The sequence below is a fragment of the Pseudopodoces humilis genome, chromosome 6 (assembly GCF_049639895.1).
Source record: "Pseudopodoces humilis isolate 2021_Gansu_Grassland_sample_001 chromosome 6, ASM4963989v1, whole genome shotgun sequence".
Lineage (NCBI taxonomy): Eukaryota > Metazoa > Chordata > Aves > Passeriformes > Paridae > Pseudopodoces > Pseudopodoces humilis.
Window position 1 is genome coordinate 22,850,903 of NC_142205.1, and position 14,376 is coordinate 22,865,278.

General features: G+C 35.7%; 1 protein-coding gene across 2 annotated transcripts in view; it reads right to left on the reverse strand.

Annotated features, from left to right (window-relative positions):
- Nucleotides 1-14,376, reverse strand: part of PDS5A (PDS5 cohesin associated factor A) — a 71,360-nt gene that overhangs the window by 12,474 nt on the left and 44,510 nt on the right. For both annotated transcript variants that reach the window (XM_088056347.1, XM_005517762.2), the window contains exons 15-27: nt 14,008-14,056; nt 13,738-13,877; nt 12,572-12,687; nt 11,765-11,870; nt 10,711-10,871; nt 7,943-8,066; nt 6,656-6,814; nt 6,341-6,409; nt 5,571-5,707; nt 4,738-4,861; nt 4,274-4,478; nt 3,675-3,789; nt 460-592 (exon numbers count right to left, since the gene is read on the reverse strand). In XM_088056347.1, coding sequence (XP_087912473.1) covers nt 460-592; nt 3,675-3,789; nt 4,274-4,478; nt 4,738-4,861; nt 5,571-5,707; nt 6,341-6,409; nt 6,656-6,814; nt 7,943-8,066; nt 10,711-10,871; nt 11,765-11,870; nt 12,572-12,687; nt 13,738-13,877; nt 14,008-14,056 — 1,638 coding nt within the window. The remainder of the gene's footprint in view (nt 1-459; nt 593-3,674; nt 3,790-4,273; nt 4,479-4,737; nt 4,862-5,570; nt 5,708-6,340; nt 6,410-6,655; nt 6,815-7,942; nt 8,067-10,710; nt 10,872-11,764; nt 11,871-12,571; nt 12,688-13,737; nt 13,878-14,007; nt 14,057-14,376) is intronic.

Genomic DNA, 14,376 nt, shown 5'->3' on the forward strand with positions numbered 1-14,376 from the left:
GCCTTAAAACAGATGGAGAAGGCCTCATTTTTCATATGATACTATTTATAGAATCTAGTAATATTTTACATGACTATGCTGTACAACTGAAACTCTTGCTCAAACTTTAAACAGTTTCTCATCTCTGCTAAAAACTAATGGGTTTAACAGTAGCTGTATAATGCAGTATTTTCTTCCCCAACAGCAGAAGATACTTATGTCAGGAAACTAGGCAACTGTTAGCTAAAACAAGGCAGGCAGTAACAGGAATGTTTTAAAAAATTGCAGGTATTATGTACTGGCTGAGGTCAGCAAGGTTTTGCAAGAATGAGATTGGAAACATACAGACAGTGCCTGCAATTAGCAATGTCTCTAAAAAAACATAAAAATGTCAGAGCTAGTTCTTTCAGACTTCCTGCAAATCCTGCTTGTGAAACCCTCAGATTATCACCCAGCACTAATCTCAGCTGCATTTCTTACTTCATTGGCCTTTGGCTCATCAGGAGACTGAGCATCTCGGGTAAGCTTGATGTTTTCTGACATCTTTTTCATGAAGGCATGGCTATTGTTTTCATTCTTAGTCATTAAAACTTCAAGCATGAACCACAGGCACCTACAAAGCCATAAAACCACAAGCAATTACACTCCAGCTTTTATACTACAGCTCCTACATACAGAAAAGCTTTACAAAATTTTGATAGCTGTACTAGCTTTTTTTTTTAAAGAAACCAAAATCAATTTGAAGACATAAACAGATAACATCATATAATGGTGTAAATAGAGTCTAGACCTTTACCACACACAGTCAGAAGTGTACTCTTTGGTGTAAACCTGCCAAATTAGTGAGCTTATTCTTACATCTGTAAATACTGCCCAGCTGACCAACTTTTTTCTCTTCCACATATGAACAGAAACAGGAATTCTGATGCTATCACCACCCAAATGAAATTCTGTAATCACTACCTTGAGCACCATGTCCCTATCAACAATGTACTATGAGCACACTAAAGGCAGGCTTAAAAAAATCATGCTGTTGCTAGACAGTTATCCACAAGAGGTGGATTAATACTGCAGTTCAAATAGGAGAGGAGACCCAAAAAACAGGTCAGATTCTTGCTACTGTTCCATATGGGAGGAAAATTCTCCCAGGTAAGACTTAATGGAATTAGCTTTCCTAGTTTTCTTTCTTTAAATCTAGCTTCTTTATAGTGAGATTACATTTTATTTTGACTGAAAGTTTGTTTTAAAAAATTGTCAATTATGATATAAAGTACAACTGGTCTATCCATGCTACAAAGCTCCACCACTGCATATGGTTAGAGGGTCAACAGTCACATCATGGTCAAATAGTATTTAGTTGGGAAGGACATATGCGTGGTTCTGAGAAATGCAGGCTTTGCCAGTGGCTAACTTAATTCTGAAGCTTTGGAAGAGATTATTTTGCAGAAAGAGGTAATAAAACCCAAGAAAAATAGGATGACTAAACATTAGAATTCCCTCCTCACAAAAGCCCCCATCTTCTTACGTGACAGAAACTGTAATAAAAGAGAGAAGGACCATTTCTCTCAAAAGCTAAGAGGCTTACGCTGCGTCAAAATACTTACAGAGCTATCTGATGTTCAAGAAACTAGGATGTCTCTAGTCTGACTTGCATCCAAGAGCTACAAAGCCTATAGTAAATCAATCTGTTAGACAGCTTTACATCCATCTATCCAATATTTTCAAGAACTTGAATAGGATGAACACAGGACCAGTAACATACCCATCCTGACCCAGGTTCTGCAAAACCCAGTGTCACCCCAAGATTTTGACTGAGAACACATTCTACTCTGGTAATTCCAGTTAACTCTTGTCAAATTCAGTAGTAGCTTGACTTCCTCACTAAGTCAGCAAATTACACAAATAATTATCAACTTTGAACAAGACCTGTCCAAAACACCAGTGGGATTTTATGCAAAAAAGTATGCACCTAGAGGAACAAAGTCACATAAAGTCATTCTTTGTATCCATTTCAGTAATTTCGGAATATGAATTAGGAAGAGAAAGACACTTGAGCCAGTATAAAGATAAAAAACAACCAACACCAAACGTATCCTGCAAGATAAGCTTAAAAACCTTCGTCAGTAACAGTATCACAGATTATGGTTCAGGAACTGCTAAGCATGCATTTACTGTACATCACTGTATCTAGGCCATGTAAACCAAGACAAACTAGGGAGACACCTACAAAATACACTGCAAAGCCTGTTGTTCCAACTTTGCAAGCATCTATGTTAACACTTTAAAGTAAACACTAAGACACTCAGAGCTGTTAAAAGAAACACTGTATCACATTAAATGTAAAACATTTTTCTCATATCTCAGGAGACTCTTCAGAGAAGTATTCCTGCCAAAATTCCCCTACAGAGTATTTCTTTGTTTCTAACCCTTCTGGCTAGTTCAGCCAGTCTGTGACAAACATGAGGGAGGAAAATTGACAACAAAGAAAAGCTATACAAGGGGTGTCCAAAAAAGCACTCTAGAAAGTGCTTCTCAAAGAAAGTATTAACTCAGTGACTGCAAATCAGAACTTGTTCCCATGCATTTTGGATAAATGCTGGAGGATGCTTTCAGATGCTGCCAGGAACAGTGAGTGCTGGGACAAAATGTAGACTTGTTGATCAGGTAAAAAATCTTTACTGACTTCAGGTCTGACCAGGTGTGAATCAAGTAACTCAGAAATCAGAACACACCAAGCTTTTAATTTAGAGAAAGAATCAGACTTGGAATGTCAGAAGTGAATGTGCAAAAAGCATTAATATCTGAACTATTCTACTGGTGCCAAAATAGAACTGCTTTTTGGATGATGTATATTGTAGTATGTGGTTACACATGCCTAATACAAAACCAACAAAGCTCAGTTTGATAAAAAAATGAATAAAACAAAAAACCAAAACACCAAAATCAGAACTGTGTGGTGGGAAAGACAACATGCTTTGACAATTTTTCAGTGTTAACTGTTTTTTAAAATTTTAAAATTCACTGCAAGACATAAGGAGCAAAATAAGTTATAATTAAGATGTGAAATATTTGAGGCACACAAGAAGGTGTGAATGTGGAAACAGCACAGAACAAGCTCCTGCTATGATGGTATTGTATACAGTAATCTGTGCTGAATACACTAAGAAGTACTAAGCCTGCACTGCTGACATATAGTGCAAATAGTAAGTCAGCAGCAAACTTAGAATGAATTTTAGTAGTCTTGCACAGGAAGGGGAAATAAGTTTCCAGTGAAGTAGGACTTACCCAGCCTCAGTGTTTTCAAGTTTTGGAGAAGCACTCCATTTTAAAAGTTCCAAAATATTTAATTAGCATTACTTGACATCCTATAAATATTCCTAGGCACAAAGACAAGACTCTAAAATCATTACTTACTTTAAAAACAGCATACACAACTCACTAATTTGGTATACTACCGTATGACCAACAGGTTACCATTTCAGCTTTTAGAATATACTGCTAAGCAGTTGTTGTTGCCTTCTTCCCATGGTTAAAGTATTCCATATTTCCATTTTTTCTACTTACAGGTTTGCAAGATACTGTTCATAAAACAAATATTTCTTCTTCCTAATTAGTTTTTTCCTCTTCCTAATCAGTTTCTTTCCAAGTGCAGAACAGTTCTCAGCATAAGAATTCTAGAATTACTTGACACTTACTCTTTGACATCACGGAGCTGATCAACATCCTGAGGTTTTGTGAAATCTGGATCATGTGCCAGTAAGTGAATCATATATGGTACCACATATTCAGGCAGCAAGGACAGCAATTTTTCTACAGTAGTAACAACAAAAAATTGCTTCTATATTACACACATACACATGCATCATAAGAAAAACTTTTTCAAACACAGAATGTAAAATTTTGACTTGCATTTTCTTCCTATGGACTTTAAATGAATCATTAAAAATAAACGAAAAGTTTACTATACAAAACTACTTGGTCTCACTTCAGGAAGGAGGTCTTAAAACCTAAAAATATCAGGACACAAGATTTTATTTTTTGAGCAAAACAACACAACCATAAGAGCACTGTATTTTACATCCATAATTCTCAGCAATGTACATAAGAGTATTTTATGGTTTATGCTAAATACTGAGCTAAGTAAATTTAGATTTGAATGTGTCTAATATAAAGATGAGGAAACAGATTAAACCTATCTGGTGTTTCTTTAGAAAAGCCAGTTGCTTAAGGTTTAATAATTATTCCTTCCAGTTTAATATTATTGTATTCTTAACAATTTTACTGAAATACTAACCGTTAGCCATAGGATTCTGCTTAATATATTCTCTTCGTATACTGATGTTTTTGAGCAAGCACTGTCTGGCATGTGCTCTTCTCTCCTTCACAGGGTCTTTGGCACACAAAGCAAAGATTGCCATATATTCCAAAGGGAGCAGTAATTTCACAAGTGCCTTATGCAGCTTCTGGGCAAATATCTGCCTCACTTGGTAGCACTCATCCTACAGCAACACAAGCCATAAAAGTGCAAACGTCAACAAAAAAACCCAAAAAATCCCCATCATTCAAGGTAGAATTATGAGGAGGCTTTTTAAAAATATGAACAGAAGCAGCACTATAAACATCTGAAATTGAAACTTCAGTAAGTCCTGTGAAAGCTGCAGTGAGAAACAGAATATACTCAGTGTAGCAGCAACAAAAGCTCAGACATAAGGACTCAACTCAATTAGGGGTCACTTCAATTCTAATGGAGTTACTTACATTAATGACGAGTGCACAGAGCTGGAACTGTTCTGGGGTAATTATTTCATGGTAACAGGGTTCCTGTGCAAGCTTCATTATTGCACTACCAGCAGCTAACCTCAGTCGAGACATATCTGATTTACTAAACATGGCAGAGAAAAAACCCAAATAATTAATCACAGCTCACCACAACTATCCTTAAACTACCTGCATGTCTCAATTTCTTCTTTTTACAAGATCAATGACCAATCGATGAAGTCCCAGTAACACAGCTCTAGATCAAGCTAAATTAACCCTACCAAATTTGTGAAAAATAGTGCTTTACTTCCCTTTTACTTAATAGTGCTTTTACTTCATTTTAAAACTCTACTTCCAGTAAAACAATTAAATCAGATGAGTCAAGTTTCTTGTTTTCCTACCACTGTTTAAATGAAAGTAACACTTTTGCCACGGTTTTTCTCTTTCCTTCCTTTACCCTCAAAATGAAGTTGAGGCGCAGTTACGTCACAGTTGGAATGAAGAAGGCCCACCCAAGATAAAATCTAACATGCTTTCGAGGTGGTTATCACTCAATAGTTTTCAAAGATAGCTCTGCAGGTGTTTTACTCTCTATAATGTCTTTCACCAGGACAATAATCTAATTTGGAACTCTGTAGATATTAACAAATTACAAGAAATGGAGTATCTAACATAATTTCATGCTCCCATTCCACTCCTAATATGACTACTCTGATCAGATGTGTAGCCAACATTGTGCTGACCTTAACATTCCACAAGCACTCTAAAAGAACCAACATTCTTTGAAATTCTACAACAAAATCTATGGAAGCCTGCAAGGAACAAAGTCTGACCTGATTCGCTTCTGTTCTGTCAAGTCTCCTTCGCTGACAAGCATGGCAGACAATAACCGGAGTGTGGAATTTGCGGATTTGGACTGGTTGTTTTTCATACCCAATAACCAGCGTACCAAAAGCTTAATTGCTTGCACCTACCGCACACAAACAAACCAACAATCAACTTGCTTGCCAAATTGTCAAACTGTTGTCAAATTGAAATTCCCATAGAATTCTGTTTATTTGAGCTGATACATTTTTAAAGGATCAGCTTAATGAAGCAGTAAATACTTAGAGTGAAAAAGGAAGAAGCAGTACTTGTCACCGCAGGTGATTTCAACCATTGTCCATTGTCTTTGCAGATTTGCATCTGCAAAGGATGCAGGATACTTGATGTATGATTAAAAATAAGAGTAACTAGATAAAAATTCCTAGAAATGGCCACAATTAGATTCACATTCACCAGGGTTTCAACTTATTTCAAATCTAGTTCAAAGTCAGTAAAGTCAAAGTAAAGTCACCCTTCTTGTAAGGAAAACTAAAACTTTTTAATTTCTTGATTGTCACAATGCTCTGAATAATTAATATCCGTAAGTGAAGATAACAGAATGCATAGTTTCTATCAGTTTTATCAGTTTGTGTAACTCACAAAAACAATGATATTCTATTAGGACTAATACTAATTCACTTGAAGGAATTTATTCTAATATTTCCCCACTGCACAACTTGAAGAAAAATAAATTTTTAATTGCAGATATACACATTATTACTGTCAGCAGATAACACACCTTTGCTAGAACTTCTGGAGAGACTTCTTCATCCGGAGACCACAATTTTCCATTTTTCTCACCTGTTGACTATAGAAATTCATGTAAGCTTACAAACTGGTTCAACCAGACAGAAAATGAAGAAGTAAAAATAGAAAGAAGTCATGAATTAGACTTCCTTTTACAAAAATACTCTTTATAATGCAATTATCACCGTGCTAACCACTTACAGAACATTACTTTATGGACTAGTTTGACAAAAAAAGCTCTATTCCCCACAGAGTTCATAATAGGATAACAGCATAATAAGCACTTATAAAAAAAAGATAATCTTACCCTGTCATTCATTAGGAGATCTTTCACAATGAAATTTGCAACAACAGATTTCATTGGAGAAGCAAACTGGTCTGGAGCCAACATAGAAATATGACCCAAAGAGACCAAGGGAGTTATAAGCTGTTCTGGTACATCAGCATTCAAACTTCTACTAAGAGGCTGAGGAAGGAAAAAGAAAAATTTCAAGATTCAACTTCAGTTAATAAATTAGCATGTCTTAAAATAGTTTATTTTATTGCTGTATTGCTGATGCATCTCACTGTTTTTCCAAAAGAATAAAATTAGCAATCAGAAGTATAAAGAATACAATTTCCTATTCAAAAGAGTAAACAAAAATCTCACTTAAGGCAAGGGCAAAACAAATTCCATATTCTCTTCTTATTTTAATGTGAAATATATTCAAACCTGAGAGACATGAGAAAAAACTTTGACTCAATTCTGTTCAGAAGTTGTGGAAACCTGAATCCCAACTGCCAATGGTAGAAAACAGCAGCCAAAACCTTGGAAACCACCAGGGACATTTCTACTAGCCATCAGTATTTACTTTCCACGTAACAGTCACCAGGACAATTCCTTTATCACCCCACACCATTGCATCAGATTCTAGCATTAGGGAGGGAAGAAACACTCTCACGGAAGTCTAAGCAGAGATTGAACTCCACAAGCTTAATTCAAAGCTTTTCACACAAATTATGCACAGGCTCAAAGACAGCCAAGATTAAGAACATAAAATATTTTATGAGTGCAGATTAATAATATTATTTTAAAGACTTCGGTGTGAATAAACTGTCTTCTGAATTGAAAGTTTTTGCTTAATAACTTGTCTACGGAAGCAGTAAGTGAGCAGTAAGCTGATGTCTGAGCTTACAGTCAAGTTGTTCTGCACTAACTGCATTAGTGAGGCAAGGCTGTATGTGCAAAGACCTTAAAGCTGGGTAATTCAATACAGCTTGAAAGCAGGGTATATCTCTCATTTAGTATCTGCTAAATGTGTCCCCATGGAATTTGCTGTGGATCAGACCAGCATATTTAGCTTACTTCCCCCAAACTTCTATGCAGATAAAAAGGAAAATCTTCATCTATCAGAATATTAGCAAATCATGACTTTAAGACACAAATATTAATGACTTGCTATTGTAAAATTAATTATTTAAGTACCATACATCTGAAGGCCTCCTGACCTCCTAAACAGTTATCTGTTACTAAACAGTGGGAATTAATTTTAATTACTAGTACCAATTAATTAATAACAGAAACAAATCTTAAAAACAAAAAGACAACGCATACCTCAAAGATCTGTGCAAGTTGTACTTCTTTATTTGAAAATACAGCATGTATACAGTGAACAGCTTGTTTTGCCTGATGAGGAGTGCCTCTTTTTGCTTTCTGATGCAAAATCGGAATTAGTGTTCTGTGTGAATATTAAACAGAATACTTCAAAATGCAATTTGCAATCTATAAAAAAATATGTATGTTCACACATACAAATCTATCATCGCTGTCTTATAAATCAAGTATTCCTCTGAAGTCTGTTCAGGAAAGATCACAATCATAAATTAAAAAGGAGGACAGAATTGTATTTAGCAATACTTGTTGAGTATCTGACTGTACATGTACAAGAAGGAAACAGCCCACAGGAAAAAAAAAATCAAACATGAAGGAAATTAATGAACAAAATAAAGTTATTTAGGAAGAGGTGGAGGCAACATGAAAGTTTCAGCTAGGGTGAATTCCTGGACTTATTATCCAAGCCTGGGAATGATATGACTGAAGAAAATCTCTGAAAGCTAAGAATAACTACTAAACATCAGTGTGTTTACAGGCTTTTACAACTGGAACTTTTAATCGCAATGTACACCCAAGTAAACAACTGCTTTGTTGTGAGATTTTGAATCTCCTGCAATCTATTTGCTGATCAGAAGGCATGGAAGGAAAGTGCAGGACAGAAGCCACTCCTGATACCAGGTCCAGGTTGCTCAGACTGTTCAATGTCACTCCCCAGGCAGTGTTGGAAGGCAGGCCTGTCCCCTCAGAGCTCAGCAGCTAAGACAATAACTAGGGAGGTTCACCCTGCAACTCACCTAACAACTGATATGAAAAAACAAAACCACCTAGAAAGAGTCTGACACAGAAACATCCCAAAAAATTTCCCTGCTTTCTTGAAAAGCTCTTTAACAATATAGTATTCAGTACATGGATCATTCACAGCACCTCACTGACACATGCTACATAATCAGAATTAGCAACAGGAGGCTAAAGAGCAACTTGCTGGATGGAAAGAATGAAACCTCAGTTTCCTCAAAACCTCCACGAAATCTAAAACCAAACCAACCAAAGACCTTAAGTAGAAATTCTCTTCTCAAACCCGCCAAAATTCCACAAATTGGATTAAGAGCCAAAACAGGAAAGAATTCAGTAAAACCCACAGTTACAATAAGCGTCAATGCCTAACCTACAGCTTTCGTGGTGTTAGGTACATGTACATTGAAGTTTTTGCCAGGCCTTGGTGCACCAGTTATCAACCACACCTCAGCACACCCCAAGTGACACAAATCTACAGAAGGTGAAAACTGAAATGCTGACATGCACCTTTACATGTTTACATCTACAAGTTTACACATGGTCCACAGGCTCTGTTTGAGCATGGCCAGTACTTCCATCAGGCTCCCGAGTCATATGGTAGTCTTTGTCCATGAACTGGTACAAAAAACTTTATTCATTTCCTATACAAGGAAGCAGAACTCGGGCTGTTGCTGGTGAACACAGCTTCAAAGGACAGTAAGTAGCCTCTCACAGAAGCATTTAAAAAAACCCCAAAACACAGGTCCCTGGAAACAAAGTATCTTGTTGATTGTATCAAATCATTCAATTATGACAAAGATTTCTGAATATATGAAATCTGGAACATCTACTTGTCCTCAGACTTCTTTTTCTTTGTGTCAAAAAACATGGCTTTTCAGAATGACAACCTGACTTGTTTGGAAACCATGAAAAGGATGCTACCTCCACTTTGACAGTTACATTTTTAAGTTGAGACCTCCCAGACTAAACTTCACCAATACCTGGCTATGGCATGATGTCAAAGAAATCTCAGCAATACCAGATCCTTTGAGAGAACATGGTGTAGGCAGCAATAGAGTATTGATTAAATTCTGGTAGGGAACCAAAGACACCAAAGATACTGGGAACTGTACTGACAATGGGAACTGCTGGGCTTTTCCTTCTCCTTACCTCTACACATGTCTTAAAACTTATTTCATATCAAACATATGTATTTGTAATATTTATCTTTTGTCCAAAGTCTGATCCCCATTCAGAAGAACTGCTGAGATTACAGCTTTAATTTACAGCAAACTTAAAAGTGTACACTAGTATGCATTTCAGCATGGCAATATCCAAAATGCTATTTCAAGGTATGAGAACTTGAAACCTGTGATTTATTATTTGGACAAACTAGTTACTGACAGGCTGATTTTAAAGTTTCAGACGTTACTCACAAGATATTTAATCGTCTGGGAATACCAAGTAGATAATGCAGCTTTAATCAGCAGTAACAGCATGAACTGCATGACAACTTACAGACAGCCAATTATTCTTTGCTAGAAATTCATGCCTGCTTTTAGATTTTGTTTCTCATCTTGTTTAATAACAAACAGAGCTGTTAGCTATATTAGAGATTGTATCTGCGTTCCTTACAAAGATATAAAAATCATGTGAAGGACAGATATGAGTAGAAATTATGCCAAGGAATCATATCTTTGCTGTATTTTTGCTGTTGCTTATTTTGTAACCTAAGAGATTTGCTATGCACTCGTTTTAATGTGTCTATTATAAGAAGATTTTTAAGAAGTACCTAACATGTTCAATAAATATATAAAAACTGTGAGAGCACAGAATTTAAAAACAAAGGGACAGGGACAGAGAGGTAATGAAGGAAATCAAAATCATGGAAGAGAAGTTTTTCATATTAACAAGACTAGATAGGGGCAACATACTGAATAAGCTGTCAAGAGGCAGAATTCCAGATATGGAAAGCAGCACATAACAATACTCACGATCTTATCTGTGGCAAGTCTGTTTCTATTTTGTGACCCGTGTTTCTGAAAATCTGTATGGCTGCCTCAGCTACCTTATCATCTTCCATCCTGAGGCACTGCAGGAGAGACTCATAGGTCTCTGCAGAATGGAACGAGGTAGGATGCGTAAAGGACAGAACCTGCATACACACATTAAAACAAAGGTGTATTAATTCATAGTAAATGAATAATCAGAAAAACAAAATGATGACTACTTATGAGCATTACCATCAACATAAATAACTGTTACATGCCCATATGAAACTATCACATTCAAAAACGGCATTGTGGAGAAGACTATATATAAATTTTCAAATAAATGCATCTAGGTTTTGTTTTTCAGATCCTTGTGTCCTCCAAATATTTTGTAACATACTACATTATTTGAATATGTAAAAACACAATTCTTCAAATGAACACTTACTGAAGAGTATTTGTTTATATTGCAATCTATTTAAGAACACTTATTTACAACCTTATTTAACTGAACTAAAGTTTTAATTTCTCTACAATCTATAATCCCTAAGCAGAAAAGAATCCAAGAAGGTTAAGATATCTACAAACAAAACATTGGCTACTGTTTTCCAAATTTTTTAAATGCTTCTTTCTCTCCCACTTCTCAGCACCACTGAGAACAAAAGTTCCCTTTTTTTCTCTACATAATGTGGCTCTTGAGCTGCTTGCTTTCCTTCCAGTGTCACACACTCCCTAAAAAAGGTCCCTCCCAGTTTCCCTGTTTCTCTTCCTCTCACTTTACCTCTATACCTTCTTCTCTACTACTTCCCTAAGCAGAAACCAATTTCTGCTAGAACATGTACATTTCAATACTTGGCACCCTTTTCAAAACATCTCTTCCGTTATTCTTCTTTCAAGTGAGTATTAACAAGTTTCATACATTAAAAAATAATTATCTAAGTAATTGCTATTAAATAAATTATCTAGTAATAACTATTAAAGCCATGCTAACATTAATTTGTTACTCATGCCACTTTTGTCCCTTCTATTACAGATTAGCTACATTAACGCAGATTACCTTGAGAAGTTCAAGTCCTGCACGAATAGCAGTATCAGGACTTACACCCTCCTCTTCATCATCAGCTGTCCCCTCTATGGATTTATTCATTAGTTTTACTAGTGCACTGAAATGAGAGATACAAAAAGGAACAAACAAGTAAGTATGGCAATGTTAAAGGCTGGAGATAAAAGCAAGATTACTTGGTTTTCACAGCATATAAAAAGAAGGCAACAGTCCTTTGGGGGTGGTGTTGGCATTGCTGTTTGGTTTTTGCTATTTTTAAGTTATTACATTAGTCCTTTTCCTTCTAATTTCACTTTCTGCAAAACGAATTATTTAGGGGGAAAATAATATCCATCCAAAAAAAAAAAAACGCACCATGCTGGTGACATTAGATCAACAGATACTCGCACAAGTTTCAAAATGTAATTAAGTTGCCAGACAAGTCTCAAATCAAAACATTCTCTTACACAATCCCACAAAAGGTAATTAATTCAGATGCTATATGGAAGACTGTGCTGCAGTTAACTATGTGAAAATTATACTCACAGTTTTCACCTGAAGCCCCACAAATAGAATTTTCACCATGAACTGATACATTTTTAAAATCATCTTGTAGACAGCACTGCAAAGCAGCATCAAAAGAAGTTGCATCCTCTAGGTTGCTGGGAATGAATACATCTACATAATTTTGATTTAAAACTCACCCACACATTTAGTGCTAGGACAGACCAATTTAAATCCCAAGAAAATTATTTTTTCTTTTGCCATTTCTATAATCTTTTTAATCATTCATGAGCCAATTGTTCATTCTTTCAAACTTACCTAATGGCTTCTGAGTCAATATGTACAGGGGCAATTCTTTCCAAAAGAAATTTGACCATTTCCAGAAAAGGATTTGTTGGCTGCTTAGGATTTGCAAGTTTCCGGGCTATCTCCCTCTACAAGAATGTTAGATACAAACAAGAATTGCACTCATTTTACTTACTTCTTTAACATGTTGAGTAAGCTAAATATAGTCACTTCTTTTTACCACAGAGACTGTCTATATAACCAGTGAAATGTCAGTGAAAGGTATGTTTGGGGGGGCTGTTGGTTCTCCACGCATCTCTCTTTATCATGTTATATTCAAAGCATACATATGCTACAAAACTATTTAAATAGGTTTCTACTTATAGTTTTTCAGGGGTTCTTAAGAATTGCAGCCCAGATTCAAAATAGTTTTAAGGAAGAGTGAAGTGCAGTGCACAGAATATATATGTCTGTTGTCAAGTGTAATCCAGAAAACTGTGGGTAACCCTGCAGTACATGAGATTTCATAGCAATGAAAAAATTGCCCTTCTCTCTCTCTTCCCTGTAAAATTTCTGAGCCATTAGACAAAGCCCAAGAAGTCTTTGTCAATTTGTAGATGAGAAGTCTTTGTCTATTTGTAAATGCTCTTTGTGATCTTTGTAATGTGTGTCAATGAAATTGGTTACTTTGCCTTAGACCATAAAAAAATAATAAAAAATGGTGGTGGTTGGCAGAATCTGGAAAAGTACTATTTAATATTTAGGTGTGTACTTTCGTCAAAGAGGTTAAATAACATGAGATTGTGATCTCAAAATACTATTCTAGGACTAAAAATAAATTAATAATATGCAGATGGTAATAGATGACTTGCTGGTACTTGGAAGCTGAATCAGTGTGAGAAGATAGTTTAGGAGCCATACCACAAAACAAGTACTTATAATAAAATATATTGAAGAAATAAATCAGTCTTTTAGACATTATGTTTGATGCTCATAATCCCAGGAAGGAATAAAGGCAATGTTTTCTTAAAATAATGACTTTTCCCTAATTGATACAGGTTAATCAAAAAGGCATTTTTTGAAAATTGGAAACATGTAAAAACCATGTTTAAGTAACTAAGGTAACCATTAATTCCAGGTAGCTGTTTTAAGCACAAATACTTATGGTATAAAAGTTAGCTTTTCCAGCATTTCCTTACCACACAGACATCTGCCTGTTTACAAGAACATGTAGGGCTAATTAACAGTTCAAGTTGGGACCGAAGTTTCTCATCATCACCCAAAACCTGATTGAATTTCTTCACAAAATCTTGTGCTTTTCCAGGATCTGGAAGGTTTTCTGTATGATGAAAAACAGTTTAATATTAAATAAATCTGCAACTTCAGCAGGCCAAGATTCACAGAAATACAAATTCTATAAAATACTTTAGTAGTTTATAGAATGTTTATAGCAAGTTATTAGCACTTACTTGCTATGGTCATCAGCTTTCCAAACATGGCAGCACTGTTTGCTTCTGACTGAGGACAACAGCAAAAACAGACAAACAATCAGCAATATCTCCTTTATAAAATACACCTTTAAGCTGATCTGTAAGTTCCTCTGCAGCACTACTTTCTACTCCTGAATCTTACGTTTTATGTTTTTGTTTTAAGAATAGATGCTAGAACAGTGTAACTATCATTAGCAGCTACTACACAGAAAGGGGAAAAATCTTCTTGTAACATCAAAGAACTGCAAAAATTAATTCATTCACATAACAGGTCAAAATCAGGAAAAAGACCCCAGTACCCCCCAAAACAGAAAATTCCCATGAGCCCACTCTCACCAAAATCTCAAA